We start from the raw sequence: 23933 nt of genomic DNA, 5'->3' as shown, positions 1-23933 counted from the left end.
GTTCGGCTTCTCTGATCTAGCATTCACCCCAATACCTGGCTCCAGCTTTGTTTTTATTAATAAGAACTGTCTAACAATTTGTGCTACAGGAAATCCTCTTCACATAAATCAAAATAAAGGCAGACAAAACAAATCCAAAGGCTTATGCTTGACTTAAAATATCTATGGTTGAAAAATAAAAACTACCCTCATCAGTATTTCCACTTTAAGTATATTTTGGCCCTGAGTTCACACCATAGACTACATTAAACTTTCAAGAAGACTAAGGAGCTATTATAAAAACCAATACAAAAAGAAAGTAACTGTATATGTAAAGCTTATAATGGTTGAAGGCTCTAAGCCACCCAACCCAGAAATCACAAAATAAACCACCCAAATTCTGACAGCATAGTCTTCCATGTCTTTCATGGTTAAAGTGAAGTATGCCGAGTGAAGACATGCGCTGATAAGGAGACGATAATGACAACAGAGGAAAGTAGACAAAGGATCAATGTTATTACTATAAAGTAGACACAAATCAAAAGGTATGAAGTCTGTTGATAGGCAGGCAGAAAACAGAGAATTCAGACTTGGCAGAAGATTGACAGCAGGCCAATGAATCAATCAAGGCTTGAGCAGTCTCACTGGTCATCAGGGCTCACCATTTTCATGTAAGTTGTAATGGCTGTTTAAATTGGACTAGAAAGGCTATATGAAAATGGCTTCTTATAAAGATGATGGAACACAAGGACACTGTTATGGTGGGCACTTTGTCATCATAGTTTAAAAAGAATCCTTGCCTTTTTCTGAGCACCCACAGAAAGTTCAGTGCAGTACTGTTTGTAGTAGAAAGATTTGTGGGTGCTGGGGGAGAGATGGCACAGTGTGTAAAAGCACCTTTTCCTTTTAATGGTTCATTATAAAGATTCATCATGACTTAAAACTAGTTATTGGACACATGTAGTTCTAGTCTTTTGCATCTATAAATATTGTTTCAATGACTACAACTGTAAATATATATATATGATTTTTTTCTCTAAATACACTTTAATTTGTTACTTCAATAATTTTGTGTTTATTGGCTTTAAATTTTTTCATACAATATATTTTGATCATATTCTTTCTCTCCCCCAACTCCTTCCTTCCAGTCTTCTCCACCTCCCTATCCACCCAACTTTATTTTTTCTTTTTTCACTCTAACAACACAAAAACAAATGAAAACAAACATACACCTCCTCCCCAAGACAATAAACAAACAAACAAACAAACAAATAAATAAATAAAATAAAAAACATACCAAAACCACAGAGTCCCTTTTGTGTTGGCCAACTACCCCTGAGCTGCCCTGCAGTGTAGGTTGGTAAATCCAGTGACAGTGCATTGGAGAAAACGGATTTTCTCTCTCCCACTCACCATAAATTACTAAGAGCTTCTTGGGTAGGAGTGGCACGTTGTGCCACTTCCTCTTGTCCTTGCTAGGATCAACATACTTTTAGAATTGGAAGTGATAGATAACCACCACACTGCCCGTCCATAAGCATGAGGCCTTTTCTACATTCTTGCCAAGAATATATCTTAATTTTCCTAATGAGATGGACTAAAAGTATGACATTATGTTTTTAAATAGTACTTCTGTTTTTACAGGTAAGACTCAGCTCCTTCTCAAGTTGAAGGCCATCTACATTGTTTTCCTGTAATGCATTTGGACTGCAGTCTTGCTAGATCGATGGCTGTCTTCTCACTATCCTGTGAGTACTCTGATCTCACCTCCACAGCCTCTGAGGTCAGCAGATGATTACCACAAGGCTGTGACAGCACAGCTCATCTCTGTGGACTGCTACTATTTGCCTCTCTTCTCTTTAGTCCCAGTCACTTTTAGGATGTTCAGAAGCTGCTTAAGACAATTAGGAAGAAAGAACTCGTATGTTCCAACAGTGTTCAATTTTTCCTTCCACCCCCATCCACCCAAGACACTGAATCTTAAAATATATCAGTACTTTAAAAATATTTAACATAATCTTACAGAAACCAGTATATCATATGGAACATAAATATTTTAGGACTCACTGTATATAAGTACTAAAAGTCTGATCACATTCCTACAAAAATTTAATTATAATGATGCCATTATATCTATTACAGATTGTAGTAGTTTGAATGTAATTGGCCCCTATAAGCTCATAGGGAGTGGCACTATTAGAAGGTGTAGCTTTGTTGGAGTAGGTATGTGCGGACTTGTTGGAGGAAGTATGTCACTGTGGGGGTGGGATTTGAGGTCTCCTATGCTCAAGCTATACCCCATGAGACAATTCACTTCCTGTTGCCTGTTGATCAACTCTCAGCTCCTTCTCCAGTACCATGTCTGCCTGCATGCTGCCATGACCTGCCATGATAATAATGGAATAAACCTCTGAAACTGTAAACCACCCTAAGTAAACGTTTTCCTTTTTAAGAGCTGCCGAGGTCATGGTTTCTTTTCACAGCAATAGAAACCCTAACACAGATCAACAAAAATAACTTATGATTTTTTTTTAACCTCATGTTTTCTGCCTCAATTTTCTTTTTCTTTTCTTAGTGTGTATGGGTGTTTCTTCTTGAGACATGCTCTCACCGTGACTATGTAGACTAGGCTGGCCTTGACCTCACAGAGCTCTGCCTGCCTTTGCCTCCTCAGTGCTGGGATTAAAGGTCATGCTATCACGCCTGGTCAACCTTATGCTTTCTAAATCAGGATTATGGACTTGTAAGTATAAGCAGACCAATCTACAAAAACTTGAGGCCATCTACAGAAACGTGACTCAAGTATGGCCCATCTGGAAGCTTTCTAGAAATGCAAATGCTCAGGCCCTGTTCCAGAACAAATGTTGCAGAAAAATCTCTAGTGGTGAGCCTTAAGTGCTGAAAGTCATGGGAGTATACAGCAGGTGACAACTAGTATTTAACAGGTTGACCAACCAGATGAATAACTCTCTGATGGGGAACCTCACTTGGCAAAGACCATAGGGTTATTGACTGTAAATGACTGGTTGCTTCTGTCTATAATTTTTCTCATGTGCTACTACATTTCTTCCCTAAAAACAGCTATAGGTGTTTTCCCACTGCTTGTATGTTTATCTTGTGAAAATATTCCATCTATTGGGCACACATATAGCTGTGGATGGTCAGGAAGATGATTTCTGTTTAAGCTGTATAATTCTGATAAATAGAAATAATATTAGGATGTTTTTCATTACTACTACTGACACAGGAAAAATTTCAGCTACAAAGACTGCCTTTTACACATTTAGCTGATTTTAGACTTTAGAACAAATTCAAAACAGACTAGCTGCTCCTGCAGAGAATACACAAGAACAAGTTCTCAAGTGTTTGTTGAATCAAAGTCAGGCACAAAACAACTTTAGTACACAAAATTTTCTCAGCAGTTGACTCTCTGCACATACTCCTGGTCACTCAAGGTTCAGCAAACTAATTGTTTATTGCTTAAGTCTTGAATTTCAAAGTCTGCTCTACTCACCATGCCCGGTCAGCGTGACCACACTAGCCTGAGAGAAACTGTGTGATTTCTCATGGCTCTGTCTCTTATTGTTTACTCAAGAAATGCTTTGTGACTCTGAAAATGTGATTCATATTTGTCCAGAATTTTTGCTGTAGAAGAAGTGTGAGATATGTAAAAGTGTGCGAGAAGTGTGAAGAGATGGAGTTGAGTGGGTAGAAAGATATAGAAGATGTAGCTGTATAGGACAGAGATGTGCATGTAGTGTAGAGAGAAGAGGTGAATAAGTGAGTGATTGAGAGAGAGAGTAAATGAGTGAGTAAAGAGTGAGTGAATGATGCAGTAGTATGTGAAGGAATGTACCAGAGCAGAGAAGAAATGTGTATACAAGAGAGATGTGAAACTATATAGAAAAGAGTTGTAACTATGTACAGAGATGTGTAGTTGTGCAGAGAGATGTATATATGTAAAGACAGATATGTAACTGTATGTAAAGAATGTAGCTGTGTGGAAACAGAGAGATGATTTTTGAAGATGAAGTAAAAGAGAAAGTTACCATCACAAAGCATGTATGCTTCCTTATTTTCCCCTCAGATAGAAAAGTCTAGCCCTTGCCGCCTTTGTGGTTTTTTTTTTTTTTGCATACCCTGGGCTCCTGGAGGTTGGTCCCCAAGTATAAAGCAATACTTAAGGATGCGTGCTTGTTAGGAATAATGAACAGCTAGCCTGTGCAGTAGGTTTAAGAGGTTCCTATGGACAGTCACAGTATAGAGACTGGAGAACACCCAGTCTCTAAGAGCCAGAGCCATCTCAGCCCTGAAGATAGTCTCCTCTAATCCTCGAAAGGGTTCCACACAGTTAGTTCCCAAGAAGGGTCTCTATACACAGTGTAGGAAGATAAGGGGAATGTAGAGGATTTCCCTTTGCACTCAGGAAAACAAAGGCTGAGGATAAAGAATCACAGCAGTAATAGAGACTTTAGAATAATCTTAAATAGGAGTTCCTCCATCCAGAAGGCATCTTCCCTTTAGAGACCTTACATAGCACCAGGAAGGCATCAGTCAGGGGAAGCACATACAGTGCTGGCATGTTAGAGTCTAGAGAATTTCTTTTACACTATGCAATCCCATTAAAAATAAAGCAGTAAGTGGGATGGGGGATGCTGCTGATTTTTAAAAAGCACATTTAGCCATAATGTCTTGTATCTGAAAAAGTCAAAGACAAGGTGAAGTATAAAATTTCTAACATGTCTTAGTATTTAGGGATGATAAAAATCAGTCTCTTTCTGGGATGCTGAAATGCTTAGTGGATGACGGCGTTTGCCACCAAGCCTGAGGACCTCAGTTTAATCTCTGGTGGAAGGAGAGAACAGACTCCTGTGAGTTGGCTTCTGACATCCACAGGTGTGCAATGGCATCCCTCTCCCCAATAAATAAAAGCAAACTAAAAAAAAAAAAATCACTCTATGAAATCTTAGTTTGGATCTCAGAATCTAGATAAAGTAGTATAACAGGCCAATCAACTTACACACCCCGAAGTAACAGTGAGAGCCACATTTTACCTTGTCAACATTGGCGCGTGTTTTAGCAGATGTCTCCACATAGTTAACATTCCACTGGTCAGCTCTGTTTTTTGCCTCTTCTACAGAAACCTGCCTTTTATCTTCCAAATCTGATTTGTTACCAACCAGGAGAAACGGAACATTCTCATCTTCTTTTACTCTTAAAATCTGCTCCCTAGGTAAGTAAAAGCAAGAAAGAAATATTAACACAATGCTTATACATTAAAAATTACAAAACTGGGGCTGGAGCAATGGCTCAGCAGTCAAGAGCATTTGTTGCTCTTGCAGAGGACCCAGGTTCAGTTCCCAGCACCCGCACGGTGGTTCCCAACCATTCCTAACTCCAGCTCCAAGGGATCTGATGCCCTGTTCTGATCTCTGTGGGCACCAGGCACATATATAGTGCACATACCTACATGAAGGCAAAACACACTCATACGAATAAAATAAATCTAAAAATAAACAATACAACAACTAGCCACCTGCAATCAGAATTTATTTATGACCATGTTTCTATATAGTAACAAGTTGATTTATTACCTCCCATTGATCAATCCAGCTACGTATTTCCTTAAATAACAATAGAGAAATACAGCAAAGTCGGGAACACAAGCATAGCAGTAGCAGAAAAGCTGTGAGGACATACTCCAGTGCAGGTGACTTTACTTTCCTTGGTTGCTGTGTGAGTGTGAGCACATTTCATGCATCAGCAACATCACATATCACTTACTACCCAGATCCAAACTTTATTTGGCTATCCTTAGTTGTATTTTTGTTTTAGTGTTTCCCCTCAGTGTTGGACGGAACTCAGGGCCCCATAGATGCTAGACAAGTGTTCCACCACAGCGTCCCATTCTCAGCCAGATGCTCCCAATTTGTGCACAGCATCTTTTTTCTGCTCCAGGCACTCATTCAGGGCATGATGCAACACTTAGTTTCCTGACACTCCAATAGGCTGTGTGGCTTCTAAGACTATCCTTGTTTTGACGATTTCCTTGGAAGAGTTGAGGGAGGGACATTACAGTATGTCTGTCAGTTGGTTTTTTTGTGATGTTTTTCTCATAATTCAACTGGGATTATAGAAGAAGTTCTCAAAGATAGATAGCACTATTCTTATTATATTCCAAAGGTTCCCCCAAGTGCTTTGAAAGCCCCACAAAGGACAGAAATTTCTGAAGGTAGCTCTTCTATATAAAGATGTTATATATTACAAAGGTATTACCAATTGTAAAGTGCCATGACTCTGTTCTTCGTAGTCATGTGATTCTGAGCAAAGTACTTTGCCTCACCTCCCTCATCTGTAACATGGACTGACAATGCATTACCACACCACTGCTGTGAGGATTAGAAGTGAAGTGTCTATATATGGTATATAACAATTTATGCAGTAAGCTGCAGGTGCTCTTACTGTTTACTGGAGGGAGATCCTTAGCTAGTTTGTTTGTGTATTTATTTTACAGATCATAGGATTGAATCCTAGGCTTTGTGCATGCTGGGCAAAAGCTATACTACTGACTTATGCCCTCAATCCCTTTCATTCTGAGAGGTCTCACTAAGTTGCCAGTGTGGTCTGGCCTTGAACTTGTGATTCTTCTGCCTCAGCATCACAGGGAACTAGAGTTACAGGTATTCACAACCCTGTCTGGCCTTTTCAGTTAAAAAAATGAAGGAAGATGGGCCGGCTGGATGACTCAGCTAGGAAAGGCTCCTGTTGCCAAGCCTGACAACCTGACTTCACTCTCTGGACACACATGCTAGAAGAAGGGAGTAGATTGCCACTGTCCTTTGACTTCCACATTTATCCTATGGCACATGTAAACAGGCGCACGTGCACACACACGTGCACACATGCACGCACAAAATAAATAAGTGTAACTACAGATTTAAATTAAGAAATAGAAATATCTTACTTAGAATATCTTGCTATCTTAGACATGCCATGCCTTTGAAATTATTGAAAGATGCAGAAATTACAGGAACGCAAACATTTTCAGTTGAGAAAATGAGAATGTTAATGGACTATTTGAGTAGTAGGTCAGCAAAATAGACCTGATTAGTTTGTACAGTTCCATGTGTTATATTGGTTACCACTCACAATGTCTTGAGAAAGTATATCAACAACTCGCCATTTTTGCTATTTAATTGTTAGGTTTGTAGAGAGAATTTTGGCCCATCGTAGTTTGTTTCTGGGGCTGGCAACAACAAAATTTCTATTACATTTTTGTCTATTGAGGAACAGATTCTCATGGTTTCAGGTTGGCCTCAAACTTCCTTTGTAGCCCTGCCATGTCCAGTGCCGGGCTCAGTTCCTGGTTAGTTACCTTCTTGGTCAGCTTCTTCCAAGCTGAAGACTGAGCTAAGATGCTAAGGACAATGACTACCACTCGGTCTCCTAACTACTCAGTGAGTGACTGACTTCTGCTCCTAGTCTCCTGTGCTGCTGATAAATGCGCCACTTAGCCAGGTGCTGCAGGAAGACCCATTCTGAAACTACAGTGACCACACTTATCAGAAACATGCAAGACCTAAACCCACTGGGCCAGAGGCAAGATGATGACTCTTCTTTTTATAATTTTTTTTAGATTTATTTATTTTATGTATGGATGTTTTGTTTGCATGTATGGCTGTGTATTATATGCATGACTGGTACCTGTGGAGGTCAGAAGAGGGTACTGGATTCCTTAGAACTGGAGTTAGGGATAGGGATAGTTGTAAGCCATTATGTGGCTTCTGGAAACTAAACCTGGGTACAAGAGCAACAAGTGCTCTTACACACAGAGCCATCATTCTATGCCCAGGAAGATGATTTTTCTTAGGCATAACATGTTTTTTTGTTTGTTTGTTTGTTTTTTTATTAACTACTTTCCTGTCACAGAAAGATACTGTTAGGTCTGTAACCTTCATACATATTTTGCTTAATGCTATAGTTACTATTAATATAGACATTGCTATAAAATTTTAAAATATGAAAGTCCCTTTAAAATATGGCCCAATTTCATACATAAGGAAAGGGAGCTCCCAAAAGTTCAGAGTGCACAGTTCTCAAGTCCAGCATGTATTACCACGCGGCATACTGTTATATGATCGTAACTGCTGTAGGTGAGAAAGAAATGAGTTCTGCTCTCAAGACTTTTTACTTGGTAAAAAAAAATATAGAAATCAAGTTCAGTACAAGAGTGTGGTAATGTGAAGCTGGAGATATGGCTCAGAAGGTTGGAGTACTTGCTGTTCTTCCAGAGGACCAGGATTTTATTCCCACCCACTTGGCAGCTAACAACTGGAACTTCAGTTCTAGGGGAGCCAATGGCCTCTTCTAGCCTCCATGGTGCATAGACATGCATTCAGGCAAACCACCCACACATACTAAAAGCAGTGTGGCATGGTAAGTGCGACACTAGTACTGTACAAACACATCATTTGTGGAGACAGGAAGCAATGGCCTGCCCTGGTGACAGATGAGCAGGAAGGGTGGAGGCTGCAGATATTTAGGAAGTAGCACCTGGGCTACACTTGCAGGTTAGATCACGTGGAGTACCTGCCGTGACCAGTCAGACTTCCCCGCTGTTGCTGAGTCACTAGGCCCACTTTTCTTTATGGGAAGGGAACATACTGGAGGTACACAGAAGAGCAATGAATCATCCTGATTTCCTAGAGTGGTCCATAATAACTATGGTGAAAAAATGTATTCCATTACCTACACAGGGCCTGCTACATAATAAACCCTTTTGTATTTTCTGGGGGAATGGATGGGCATACATTAACACTTACATAACTTTCCATGTCTCTAGTTTATAAGTTTCCAGGATCTGTAGTCCTTTATGCAATATCACATATGAAATTCCTTTACAGAAACAACAAATCTAATCTTGTAAATCAAGTTATCTTGTGCATTTTCTCAATTACATGCCTTTGTAGGGGGAAGACTACTCTCTTAGATTCCTTTAAGGCTCATTATTTCTCACAGGCTCATCTTTTTTGTGAAGTTTTCCCAATCCCTCCCCTTTCTGGATCTTCTATAATATCACTGCCCATGTTTCCTACTTTACCCTCCATTAGGTTTTACTTCATGCCTTATATATACAACTAGGCTGTGCAAATCTTGATTAGAGGACATAGTACATGCTTCTTCTGTGCCTTGCACAATGAAATTCCTATCACAGAAACAAAAATATAGAAGGAAGGAGCATCTTTGATGATGCACTCAGTACTTTCAAGATTACTCCAGAGACTGTTCATGCCGATGTCCCTCAGATAGAGTAATGCCATTTGTCTCTAAGCCAAATGTATGCTACACTCTGATTAGGTACAAAGTAAAGAAAATACACTGTAGAACACAGTCAAGTATGCTAATTGACAGTGATGATTATTCTCATTTTATAAATGAGAGCATGTAAATCTATAAGATTATTTGTATTTTGCCGGGCGGTGGTGGTGGCACGCCTTTAATCCCAGCACTCGGGAGGCAGAGCCAGGTGGATCTCTGTGAGTTCGAGGCCAGCCTGGTCTCCAAAGCGAGTTCCAGGAAAGGCGCAAAGCTACACAAAGAAACCCTGTCTCGAAAAACCAAAAAAAAAAAAAAAAAAAAATCTATAAGATTATTTGTATTTTAAAAATTCTAGGCACTGATATTGTAAGGAGAATGGCAATGTGTCCTTGACTATGACACAAGTGCTTAGAAATTAATAACTACAAAACTATGGAGAGCGTCATTGTGATCCCTGTACTATCACAGCAACAGTAATGCTGTACTCTTAAAGAGAGATGGCTTAGGAAAGCATAAGGGGTCCCTGGGTACTTGAAACCACACTGCTAATGCTAGGGCAGCTGTAAGATCTGAATATGTATGCATATATCCACAGTGGCCAGAGTCACACACTGACATCAAAGTGGAAAGACACACTATTCAAGACACTAAAAGATTAATAAGCAAAAAGCTCTAGTTATCCACCTGTTTCTGGAAAGAACAGTCATGTGTACAACCTGAGATTAGGCTCAGCCATACCTGAAGTCAGCTGTGGCTGCAAAGGATTCCATCTCTGTGATAGAGAAGACACAGAGGAAGCCCTCCCCACTCCGGAAGTAGTTGTCTCTAATTGCAGCGTAGTCTTCCTGCCCAGCTGTATCTAAGATGTCGATCTGTACCTCCTCCCCGTCCAGCACTACCTTCTTCCGGTAGCTGTCTGCTTTAGTAGGTTCATAGTCCTCTACAAACTAGAAAACATGAAACACACATCAGTCTTTTAATTATTATTTTTACTTAAAAAAAATCGTATTTAGAAATCACTACTCTTTACCTGTTTTCCCCAAATGGTAAAAACTATATCAATTTTCATTTTAGATAACTGGTCAGCTTCTTTATCTGCAAAAAGACTGGGTTGAAGTCTTCTAGGCTACTTACAGCTTGAAATTAGTCCATTTTTTTTCTAAAAGCACTATATATACAAAACATATTACATATATATTTTTATCAGATTTGGAATCCCACTCTTGATGACTCCAAATATGCAAGATTTTTTTTTACCAGAATTATGGAGATAATTAACAAACTACTTAGATAAGTACCACTAAGTCTTTCTCCACAATGAGACGAGTCAATACAGTATGGCTACCACTCTCCAGTAAACCTTAACCTTTGAGACCCCAAACCATCCGATCTGACCTTTACAGTGCCATTCCCACTCCCATTATTATGCCCACAGATCTCTTTGCTATACGCACTCACCCACAGTGTGGGGTTTTAAAATTTGTTTTTATAAATATTTTCGTTATTTGCTTAACGTTTCTCACAGTTACTAGAACTTACCTTTGACAGCATGGGCCCTGAACTATTACTTCCTCAGCTCTATATATCCTAAGTCTAGGACAGTAAACAGTACATGGTATACCAGTGGTTCTCAACTTTCCTAATGCTGCGACCCCTTAATATAGCTCCTCATGTTGTGGTGACCCCAACCAAAAAATTATTTTCGTTGCTACTTCATAACTGTTATTTTGCTAGTTATAAACTGTAAATATCTGAGTTTTCTGATGGTCTCAGGCAACCCCTGTGAAAGGGTTGTTCAACCCCCAAAGTGGTTGTGACTCACAGGTTGAGAACTATTGTGTAGACAATCACAATAATTGAGACATAATTGCTTAAGTTCTTAAATTTATTGTACATCCCAACTGCAGTTTCCCCTCCCTCCTCTCTTCCGAGCCCCCCCTCCCACCTCCCTTCTGCCCCTTCCATCCCCTCATCCTCCGTTTCTGTTCAGAAAAGGTCAGGCCTCCTATGGATATCAACAAAACACGGCATATCAAGTTGCAGTAAGACGAAGCACCTCCCCATGTATTAAGGCTGGGCAAGGTGACCCAATATGAGGAATAGGGTCCCAAGTCAGTAAAAGAGTCAAAAACAGCCCCTGCTGCCACTGAGCATGGGAGATCTTTCCATTTTCTGATAGCTTCTCCAATTTCTTTCTTCAAAGACTTCTTGTCATACAGGTCTTTCCCTTGCTTGGTTAGAGTCACCCCAAGATATTTTATAATATTTGTGGCTATTGTGAAGGGTGTTATTTCCTTGACTTCTTCCTCAGCCCATTTATCATTTGTATATAGGAGAGCTACTTACTCTTTTGAGTTAATCTTGTATCCAGCCACTTCATTAAAGGTGTTTAAGAGCTGTAGGAGTTCCCTGGTAGAATTTTTGGGGTTGCTTATAAAACACATTTTAGTAACTGTAAAATTATCCAATATTCTACCAACATTCTATTCTAGTTTTGTTTTGTTTCTCCTAACACTGTGCTTAACTATTCAGTCCAAGTTAAAACACTGAGAACCCCAGCATCTTCTGGGAGTGAAACCAGTGCCTGGTTCTGAGCAGCCTTTGCAGAGGTCTCTGGCTCTATCACTTCTATCTTTATACTAGCATGGTAAATACCTTTGCAAACCAGAAAAGCAATGTACATTCTCAGGACGGGCCTGGACAGTAAGACAAGGGTTCTCTACAACTGCAGCCCAGTGAGACGACAGTCGTCACCCCCACCACTGGTCTCAGGGTGACTGCTGAGCACAAGGACATCAGCTTCACCACGTGGGGTTCGGGCAGCCAGGACAAGATTGGCCACTGTGGTGCTACTTCCACAACACCCACGGCTTGATCTTCATAATAGACAGCGTATGAATGAGGTTCCTGAGGAGTCATCAGGATGCTGGCTGAGGCTGAGCTATGCGATGCTTCTGTGGTGTTTGCCAACAAGCAGACAGACACTAACTGCCCCCACCCCCACTGGCACGAGTACAGCTGAAACACACACAAGCTGGGGCTGCACTCTCTATGACACAGAACTGGTATATTCAGGTCACCTGTCTCACCAGCGGGATGGCTCTCTAGAGGAATAGACTGGCTGTCTAATCAGGTCTGCAACCAGAAGTGAACCAGATCCTTCCCCATCTTACCTCTCTGCCCTCAGCTTTCTTTTCATGTGGCAAGCATGACTTCATGGTCTTGAGTGCCATGGCTGTCTTCATGGGTTGGTCCCATGCACATACAGCCTATAGCCAGGTTATATATAATGTAAATAGTTTCTGTTTCTACCCAATTTCTGGTACTCCTATGCAGTAGTATTACTTAGCCTTTTGATTCTGAAAAGAGAACCAATTCTCTGATAGTAGTGAGGAGGGATTTGGATGTCAGGGCACTGGATTCCTGGAGCCTGCAGGCTGTAGACCAGTGTTAGGATTCATTTTGGTGGTTGGTTTTTAACCCAAACTCAGTGCTTTTAAAAAAAAGTAAGACGAGAACACTTCAACACACAGAAGTGGGGATATGCCCGGGGAAGTTTTGCAGTAGCAGCCTGCATACTAGCCCACTGGATAGGTGTTACCTGTGGGAACAAACCACAATCAGCTGCATGACCAGTGGAGACCCTGTGACCTGACTGCCTTTGGGTCACCTGCATGCCATAGCTTGATTGTACTTGTGGTCACAATGGGGCAGGCTGGCAGCCATGAGGGTGCAGGGCCTGGCCTTGTCCTTGGCTAGTGGGAGGCTGGGCTAGAAGGCAATCCACATTGGCACCTTGTTCTTGGGCCCACTTGGACATGCTGGTGGCAGCCTAGGAGCTGGAATAAGCTGGCAGGGTAGGTTCACTCCAGCCCCACATCCTTGAGCACGCCATCTCTGTGTGTGCAGCAGCTGCCTCCCTCCGCCTGCAAGGGTCTGACCTGCCATCCAAAGATGACCTTTGGTTTTTTTCCTTTTGTGTTTTGATAAACACTAAAGAAGCTGGAGCTGTTCAATCTGTCTTAGAGAAACCTCAGAACTGGTTTATTTGGTGTTGTGGAGCATTTTACTGCTTTTAGTACATAATTAGCAATCAACTGTTTATACACTTGTTTTCAGCTGTCACTTTGACAAGCACTGAAATTATAGCTATTAGAATAAAGTCTCTTACCTATTTTTAAAAAGTTAAAACATGAATGTTCTTATTTTTGGTTTCCTTTCTGGTAGGAAAGGAACTAGTGATGGGCACGGTGGCTCAGACCTGTAATCTTAGCCTGTGGGAAGCTGAGGCAGACAAACTGCCCTGAGTTTCAAGCCGGTAGATTAGACAGTGAGACCCTGCCTCAAACCCCCACCCAAAAAAGGGGACGGGAGGACTAATACAAAGACTAGTTTGAGAGAAGACTGACACAAAATGAACAGTACAGAAAAGAAAATGAACAAATAAACCAGGGCTGCCTCAGCCTCCTCCCAGTGTTTTTCGTCACTGACAAACAGGACAATCACAGATTTGAGGGTGTGGGGTGTATGTGAAAGGGCAGATATGTAAGCAACAGAAACGGACTTGAGGTGTAAAAAATTGCAGGTTTTTTTTTTTTTTTTTTTTTTTTTTTGGTCACCAAGTTTAATAGTTGGTCATTCACCAGAGATGATTCTTCCTGGACAAGGTGGGGAACCTCTCTGAGGTTCTATTTTTTTTCCTTCTAAAACAGGGACACTACTACTTACCACCCAGGATTGTTACAAGGATTAGGAAAGAAAGTCCACTGCAACTATAAACAGGGAGTCTATTGAGAGGAGGAGGTGAGAATAAGTGACCAAATATATGTTTCTAATTTCTAACTTTATTATCACTTATAATAATTAGACTTGATAATAGTCCACTGGGAAAAGAAAACAGTCTGATACACATACACACAAATCTGTGATCTGACTAATAATTATAAATTTTTGTGACATGGCCTAGGCCTATCTATTTTGTATCTATTTATGGTGGGTGCAGTACCATGGTGAACATGGACTTTGTTTGAGGTTAACAAAGATTTCATATGTTAATTTCAGGACTCAATGATATTCTACACCTACTAGAAATTCAAGGAGGGAATTGCCATTAATGTATTTTAAAAACACTAAAGTTAGATTACCAAACAAAAAAAAAAAAAAAAAAAAAGAGGCAGTTTTCAATTTTATTTTGTTTTGAAAGCCTGGGATCTAGAGACTGGCTCTTGAGTTTTTGATTGTAAAATTAAGTAGGAACAGATGTTGGCTCTAAATGTAAAAGTGGAAAGATATTATTAGGAGCTTTCAAGGATTGAAAGAATCCAACCAAATAACACTAACCTAAGCTAGAGGTCGACTCTGTGGAAGCCCAACTCATGCTATTCAAGTGAAGTCACACTTACCTCATCATACATGAACTGCAGAGTCAGGGCAGACTTGCCCACACCACCACTGCCCACCATGATGACTTTGTGTAAGGCCAAAGAATTCTGACCCTTGGGTTTATTTGCAGCCATCCTGTTTCCCAGAGTCTTCAGAGGATTAAGAAGAATCTAAGACAAATGAAATAGGTAGGGCTCAGTACACTCCTTAGAATTCCAGTGGAGGAAAGAAACACAATGTCCTTAGAGGGAGAATCATCCATCAGAGAATGCAACAGCAATAAGACAAGACTGATTCAAGGGCATTATCTTTGAATAGATTCTGTAATGAATAAGCTGTGACCAAATGTGAACATTTCCCAGGGCAACCACATGCTGGTAATAATGGGGTATTAGTTACATTGGAATATCTTCACTCGAGTATGAGAACAGGCTAAAGGGTTATTTTGTTTTTGTGTTAATTCATATGGGCAGCACTTAAAGAAATGTCCCTCCTAATTTCAGTAAGAAACAGAGACTGCCATTTACGTTAAGGACCTCCTTGGAAAGGCTTGCTGTAAGTGAAGAAATCTCATCCAAGAACTGGTAACAGTCTTACAGATAGGATCCCAGCAGTGTGTAATTCAACAACCATGCTATGGGGACATCTGTGGTTTTGAGAGTAATCAATATAACTTGACTGCTTTGATGTAGCATGCCCTCCCTTTCCTTAGGACATTCATTTTACTATATTAAGGCTCACAATGTGGAGTCCAGATTCTTTTTTTTTTTTTTTCCCCAATAAATCTTTCCTCTTTTCCTCTTTTAAAAAGATTTTATAGTGTTTGTGCGGGCATGTTTGTCTGCAAGCCAGAAGAGGGCACCAGATCTCATTGTAGATGGTTGTGAGCCACCATGTGGTGGCTGGCAATTGAACTCAGGACCTCTGGAAGAGCAGCCAGTGCTCTCAACCTCTGAGCCATCTCTCTAGCCGGAGTCCAGATTCTTATAGAAGCTGTAGTGGTGATGGGTGCTAAGGGCACACAGTTGCCTTTGGCGGGGGTACCAGGACTCATGAGGAAAAAGCGGCTGCAAACTCACAGCAAACACTGAGCATATAGGGAAGCTCAAGTAAAACTTTGTGTTGTTAGGCAATCAAGGGTTGCAGCTCCCTCAGTGCCTCCTCCACATGTTGGTAACAGCTTTGCTTAGTAGCAGTTCAGACCTATCCCTCTCTGCCCACCTCCCTGTGCCCCGTGTCTCAGCTCAGCTAGCCAATACTTCACTGGTTTCCTTGTTCTGTAAATGCTCTTTTCTGCCTTCCACCTTTGCCATGAACTTTTCCTATCTATCCAGCTATCTCTTCTCAGTTTGGGGGTCTCAGCCTTACCAAAACACTTAATATAAATTAGGCTTTCTTTTTCTGTGTTTCCAAGTAGCACCTGATACTTCCCTTTTATAACCCCTATCACAATTTGGAAACTGCCTGAGTGTGTAGTTGTTCAATATGGGTTTTCTCAGGTATAGTATGCCAGAAGCCACTTGAATGCAGGACCACCATGTCTATTTGATTATGTTTTTTATTATTGTCACATAATTTGTGTATGTGTATATATGCTTGTGAACACATGATATGAGACTGTAGGCATGCACATGCCATGGTGGACATGTGGAGGATCAAAACTGGGTCACCAGGTTGCTTGGTGGTATTGCTTTGGGCTTGTGGTAGGGAATCACAACAGAGAACGTGTAGTGAACCAAAGATTTTCATGTTAATGGAGGAAAGGAAGCAAAGACAGAAAGGAGAGGGATGGGGCTCCCAAGAGTCCCTTTAAGGGCATGCCCCAAATGACCTAACTTCTTTCTACTAGGTCACACCTCCTAAACATTGTACCATTGCCCAACAGCACCACAAGTTAGCAGCAGAGCTTTCAATGTTTAAGAAACAAACTATAAAAATCGATCCAGATGTTCTTTTACATGGTAAACAGCTAAGGCCCCTTCCCACCAAAACATTAGACATGCACAAAATAAGAAAATTCCACTAGTGTGATAAAAAAAGGCGGGGGTGGGGTGGGGATAATGGGATAAAGAGCAGGGAGATAGATAGTTTAACAGACAGTCAAGACTGACTTCTCTGAAGAGGTGACATCTAAGAGCTGAGAACTGAAGTTCATGAAAGCATCTGCCAGTTCTGAGGGCAGAGCATTTCAGACATCACAGATACAGAGCACAGTGAATCTAAACCATGAAGGAGCTGGCATGCTTTGAAGACTAGAAAAAGGCCAGTGAAGATGAAGCCTCATGAGTACCATGAAAGCAGCATGAGGCGGGACTGAGAGGCAGGCAAAGGCAGGATCAGAAAGGCAAGGAAAGTCATGGAAAAGTGCCTGGGTTTTATTACACCAAGCAGACTCTGGAGACTTTCTGGGCAGGAGTGTGCCATAATTTCATTTGATTTTTATAAAGATTACCCTGGCTGATATGTGGAGAACTGATGGTACAAGTATAAAAGCTAAAAATGGTTGAAAGAACTTGGTGGCACATGTCTGTTACTCTAGCACTTGGGAAGTGAAGGCAAAAGAATCAATGGTTCAAGGTCATGCTTGGCTACACTGGAGCTCAAGGTAAGCCTGAACTACAGGGGACCCTGTATCATACCCAATCCCCCTCCCCCAAACAAAAAGACTTGAAAATACAGGAGTTGATCTTAGCTGTACACACAGGGAGAAGAGAGGGATGAGCTGCAATGACAGGCAGCAGAGACACCACAGCAATGCTGACTCTGCCCTCTCAACTATTCTGGAGTAAATACATCTACACCAGGGACAGTAACATTTACTGAGCACTCACCAAGTGCCAGGCATTGTTTGAGTACACTACACACACAGTACCTCTCTCTAGTTCATTTATGGGCAACTCTATGGTATATGTACTGTTTAGTTTCCTGAAACAGATGAGTTACATGAGTTGCAAAGGTGACATGCTCCAACTAAGCAGCCTGAGCTTTATTTTATTTTTTTTGAATTTATTCTTCTTATATTACATCCTGACTACAGTTTCCCCTCCCTCCTCTCCTCCCAGTCCCTCCCCACCCATCTCTCCTCTTCCCTAGATCCACTCCTCCTCCATTTCCCTTCAGAAAAGAGCAGGCCTACCAGGGATATCAACCAAACATGGCATAACAAGTTATAATAAGACTAGGCACATACCCTCATATCAAGGCTCGAGGAAGCAACCCAGTAGGAGGAAAAGGGTCCAAAAAGCAGCAAAGAGTCAGAGACAGCCCCTGTTCCCACTGTTAGGAGTCCTGCAAGAACACTAAGTTACACAACCATAACATATCTGCAGAGGTCCGATCCACACAGGCGCCCTGATTAGTGGTTCAGTCTCTGTGAGCCCTTATGAGCCTTTCCTTTTTAGCTGCATCTGTGGGCCCTGTTCTTGTGGTGTCCTCAACACCTCTGGCTTCTAAAATCCTCCCTCTCCTTCTTCCATAGCCTGGCCTTTCTAATCACCCTGCTGTCTAGGTAGGCAAATCAAGACCAACTGATTTGACTTGATAGAGGAAAACAAGACATACTTCTAAGCTTCTGGTACAAACATCTGAATGTGTGGTAATACTACTACAAAAGATGGAGCAAACCTAGGAAGAAATAGACCTAGGAGAGAAATTTCGAGCACTACTTGGGTATGCCATCCAACTCAAGTTTTTAAATAGGGAATTAGAGGTCAATCCATAGTTCAAGGCAAGGGTAGAAACAGAGACATAAATATAAACATCAGTTTTCAGATAACATTTAAAGTTACAAAACTGAACAAGCTCTCTCAGGGACAAGGTAGAGCTAGAGATGAGAAGGCAAGTGAGGAAAGGGGCCTGAGATAGCTATCAGGCTGGCTACCTTGACTCCTGTTGAGTCTGGGAGATGCAGTGAGACAAGAGACAAACAGATCGGGCAAGGTGGAGCAGGTCTAGTGACTACGGGAAGTCTCACTTAGTATCAAGGCAGACAGAAGTCGAGAGAAAAGCACAGAAATGGATTTTTACCTTGAAGATGGAGGAATGGAGTCCTGGTGTTATCAGCAAACAAAGTTTGTCATTTAGTTGCCTTTTGGTATTGGTAAAAGATGTGTCTGTATAGTAATCATCAAAAAGGGGATAAATCTGATGATGCTGAAAAGGGCCATCTCTAGTATCTAAGTCCTCTAATGCAACCCAGAATATGGCAGAGGCAGAGGCAGGGGCATTTCTTCTAATGTAATGGGAGATAAAGCCAAGAAAGAATGAGGGTACAAATGAAGACTGCAGATGGATTTTGTGATGTCCTCAGTTGTTTCTCCATTTCTTCAATGGAATATGATCATACAGACAGTGAGAGAGAATTCAAAAGCAAGCTTGGCTAGTTGATCAATAGATAGAATATACAGAAACATCTAAATACATAATGTGATACTGTGTAACAAAGGTGGCAAATTACATGCAGAGGTAAGGATGATAGCAATGCAGTGAACGATTTTAGGGCATTTGGTAAATCATCCTGAAAAAAAAAAATAGCTGGGTTTATTATACTATATAAGCTGAGATGAATCAGACAAAAACAGAGGATCGATTTCATAATCTTGGACAGGGAAGTAAAAATATAAAACTGTGGAAGATATCTATTTATTCATTTTTACAGATGAAAGCCACATTTTTGGCTGGTCATGGCAGAGTATACTATAGTCCCAGCATTTAGGACACCAAGGCAGGAGGATGGCAAGCTTAAGACCAGCCTTGACTATATAACAAGACTTTGTCTCAACACACTAGTATAGTAATAATTTCCTATACATGTAAGAGCTACTTAAGTAAGATCAATGTAGGAAACTGTGGAATATGAGACAGAATGGTTCTAAATAAGTTTAAGAGAATACAACTCAAACTATAATGGGATATCATTATTTTACTCATCAGATACATTTTTTTCAAAGTCCAGCAAACCTGAGCTCCTCTGACCTATTTTTATATCGTCAATAAATTAAAAGCAGTTTTTTATGTTTTTGAAGGATTGTAAACAAACCTAGTCATGAATTTACAACAGAGAATGTATGTGGCCTGAAAGCCTAAAATTCTACTGGCACTTTATAGAAAAAAACTTGCCTATCTGAATCCAGGCCACTCTGTGTCATCTCTGGTCCTAAGTCCAGACCTACACTGGACCCACAGGACACAGCAGCTCTGTAGGCCCAGAAACAGATCTGGATCCAGTAATCACCCTGTCTCTATCCCAACCTGCCTGCCACAGCTGCTCCAGATTTAAAAGACCCTGGCCGGTGGCTAGCCTCTCACCTTAGCCGGGCTCTCTTGAGACACCTCAAAGCCACCAGCCAGCCTTGGGATTTCAGTTTGGTAGTCTAAAACTCATATTAAGAGAAGACCCCAAATCCAGATGTTCAGGTCCCACTGTAAAAACACAAATAACACAATAAACCAAGACAATATGCCCCACCTCAATCACCACTTCCAAAGTAATGTCCTCTATCTTAGATGGAATTCAAGGCACAGAATTCAAAAGAATAATTACAAGCATGTTCAGCTAGTTTAAAGCATTTAAAGAGGCAACAAATACCTGAACTTAAACAAGACAGGAAAAAAATGACTCAAGTCCAAGAAAACATAAACAAATGGCTTAATGAAATAATGAAGATAACGGATATAAAAATTAAGTTCAATAAAGAGAAACACTAAAGAAAACTCAAATTGAATTGAAACAAGAAATAAAAAACTAAGTCCAGTAAAAAACTCAGTGGAATGCCTCACCAACAGAGTGAATCATGTGGAAGACAGAATATTAGGGCTTTAAGAGGAAATATAGCAACTGAATCATTCAATCAAAGAAAGTGGTAAATAAAAAAAAATAAATTAAACAATGATGAATTTTGAGGTACTATGAAAACCAAATTTACGAATTATGGGCATAAAATGAGATGAATTCCAGACCAAAGGCACAGTTAATATTTTTAATAAAATCATACAGAGAATTTCCCAAATCTAAAGAGATACTCATCCAAGCAGAAGAGGCTCAAAGAACACTAAATCAAGAAGAACGGAAACTCCCCATCAATAATAGTCAAAACACTGGAAACAAAGACTAAAGAAGTACTGAAAAAGGTGCAAAAGAGAAGACCCAAGTCACATAGAAAGGCAGGCCCATCAAAAGAGCAGCTAATTATTTGATGAAAACTTCTAAAGCCAGAAGAGCTTAGAAAGATGTAGTCCAAGTTCTGGAAGATCATGATTACCAATTAGACTGCTAGACCCAGTAAAGAAAATTAAATTAAAATAGAAGAAATAAAAACTTTCTATGACAAAAATAGACTAAAGGAATAAATGACCACTGAGCCAGATCTATATATGATCCGGGAAGGAATACTTTGGACTGAAGAAAGGGATAAACACACCCAGGATGGCATAGAGGAGGAATTAATAATAATAATAATAATAATAATAATAATAATAATAATAATAATAAAATAATGCTTAATAATAAAAAGTCTAAGAAAACAATACAAAATCAAGAAAATGAAAAGTACTATGAATATTAATGGTCTGAATTTCCTAATAAAAAGACACAGACTAGCAGAGTGGGTTAGAAAACAAGATTTGTCTTTTTGCAGTCTCTAAGAAACACACCTCCGGGTGAAAAGATAGTAAAGGCTACTCTAAGAACATGGATCTAGGAACCAAGCAAACATAATTATTCTATTATCAGGCAAAATAGGCTCTAAAACTAGTTATAAAAGATAAAGGTCATTTCATATTTATTAATGGGAAAATCCATCAAGAGAACAGTACAATTCTATATACCAAACAAAGATGTACCCAATTTCATAAAACAAATATTACTATATATAGAACATCAGATTAACCCCAGCATAGTTGTGTGGTGATGTATTGTGTCTTCCATATACTGTGTGTTCCAATAAAAGTTATCTGAGGATCAGAGGTAAAAGCCAGCCACTATAGTAAACAAAAGCCATGCAATGTTATTACATGCCTTTAATCCTATCACTTGGGAGCCATCTGTCTGGATCTCTGTGAGTTCAAGGCCACACTGGCAACAGAGTCAGGCATGATGGCACACACCTTAAATTCCAACACTAGTTAACCATGGAGGTCTGTAGGTCTGTACAGACAGACAGGAAGTGACAGAGCTGGGCAGGAAAAGAAAGTGATATAGTTGGACAGAGAGAGCAAATCAGATGGCAGAACAGCAAGGCATACAGGCGTGGGTAGACAGGAAGTAGCTCACTTTTGGAAGCTGCAGAGTTGGTGAAGTAAGGTTAGCTGTGGCTTTCCCTATTTCCCTGATCTCTCAGATTTTCATCCCTATATCTGGCTCCATGTTTCTTATTTAATAAGACTGTTTAGTAATTCGTCTACATAGTTGTAGTGGGAGATTTCAATACCCCGCTGTAGACAGGTTACCTGGATGAAAGAATGGGAAGGTGGGGGAGGGGAGAAGAAAAAAAAAGAGGGAAAGGGAAAGAGAGAAAGGGGGAGGCAAGGGGAAGGGGAGAGATTTTAGTTAAATGAATCTATAAATCAAAAACAGACCTAACAGACCATTCCACCTAAACACTAAAGAATGTACATATGTTTTGCAAAAGTTCACAGAACCTTCCCCAAAATTATTGGGACATAAAGCAAACATTAACAAACATAAAAATATTGAAAAAACATCCTGTTTTCTAAATGACACCAGCATTTAGATGTCATCACATCAGCAACAAGAGAAACCACAGAATGTACAAACTCAAAGAGACTAAACAACACACTACTGGATATTAAATAGGTCACTTTGAACTAAAAATTTTCCTAGAACTGAATGAAAATGAAAGTATAATATGCCAAAATCTATGGGATATAATAAAGGCACTCCTAAGAGCATAATGATGCACCTTAAGGCCCTGGAAAAAGAACAAACTCCCAAACTAATATATGGGGGGGAAATAATTAAAATTGGAAAAGAAACTAGAGAAAGAGAAAAGAAAAAATACAAAGAATGAATGAAATGAAGATAGTTGTTTAAAGGCCAAACCCCTAGCCAAATTATCCAAAAATTAATAAGATTACAAAGAGAAACATCACAATAGACATCAAAGAAATTCAGAAAATTATAAGGATACATTTAAAGCCCTGTATTCCACTAACATGGGAAGTCTAGAAGAAATGAATCAATTTCTAGATTCATTAGACCCATAAAGTTAAACCAAATGGGAATAAATGATTTAAACAGATCTATAAGCAGCAACGAGATTGAAACATTAATAAAAGGTTTCTCCACTAAAAAATTCCACAGACCAGATGGATTCACTGCAGAGTTCTATGAGACCTTCAAAAAAAAGAATATCAACATCACTCAAATTACTCAATAAAACAAAAAAGGAAATTATTTTTATGAACCCAGTGTTACTGTGATACTAAGCCCAGTAAAGATACAACAAAAAATGAGATTAGAGGCCAATCTCCCTTGTGAACACAGATGCAAAAATTCTCAATAAAATATTGGCAAAGAGAATTCAAGATCTTAACAAAAAGATAATTCATTGTGATCAATTTGCCTTCATTTAGGAGATGCACAGATGTATATCCATAAATGTAACACATCATTTAAATGCACTCAAAGACAGAAATCACAGGATTATCTCAATACATATAGAAAAAGTCTTCAATAAAATCCAACAATACCCTCATGATCAAAGCTATGGACAGGCTAAAGACAGAGGGAGCACACCTTCACATAATAAAGCTATGGCAAACTCATAGCCAATGTCAAACTAAATGGAGAAAAACTCAAAGCATTTCTGCTAAGATCATGAATTAAAAAGGGTGTCTACTCTCTTTCCTCATATTCAGTAATATCTGAAGACTCAGCTACAGCATTAAGTTAAAAGAAATAATAAAGGAGATGAAAACTGGAAAAGAGGAACTCTAAGTATCCCTAATTGTAGATTCTATGATTCTATATAGAAAAAACCCTAGAGACTCCACCGGACAACTCTTAAAAGCTGGTGAACACTTTCACCAATATATAAATGTTATGGAGTAACCAATTACTTTCTGATTTGACTTAGGGCGAGCTCTGTAAGCTGGAACTCATGCCTGGTACCATTACTGGGGCCAAGAACCTGTGGCTAGATAGGTTAGGTTCTAAAAGAGAATCTATTGCTATTATTTTGTTAAATGGACATAGTATTAAACTTACTTCTTATGACTTATTGTTACACCCACAA

At 39.9% G+C, this 23933-nt stretch overlaps 1 protein-coding gene across 1 annotated transcript in view; it reads right to left on the bottom strand.

The window, feature by feature from the left end:
- Rala (RAS like proto-oncogene A) overlaps positions 1–23933 on the bottom strand; it is a 63336-nt gene that overhangs the window by 4965 nt on the left and 34438 nt on the right. Inside the window, exons 2-4 of the mRNA XM_028860108.2 lie at positions 14700–14849; positions 10036–10244; positions 5034–5208 (exon numbers count right to left, since the gene is read on the bottom strand). Of these exons, the coding sequence (XP_028715941.1) occupies positions 5034–5208; positions 10036–10244; positions 14700–14813 (498 nt within the window). The 5' untranslated portion in view covers positions 14814–14849. The remainder of the gene's footprint in view (positions 1–5033; positions 5209–10035; positions 10245–14699; positions 14850–23933) is intronic.

Source organism: Peromyscus leucopus, chromosome 5, assembly GCF_004664715.2.
Source record: "Peromyscus leucopus breed LL Stock chromosome 5, UCI_PerLeu_2.1, whole genome shotgun sequence".
NCBI classification, from domain to species: Eukaryota; Metazoa; Chordata; class Mammalia; order Rodentia; family Cricetidae; genus Peromyscus; species Peromyscus leucopus.
This window is presented reverse-complemented; position numbering and strand designations above follow the sequence as displayed.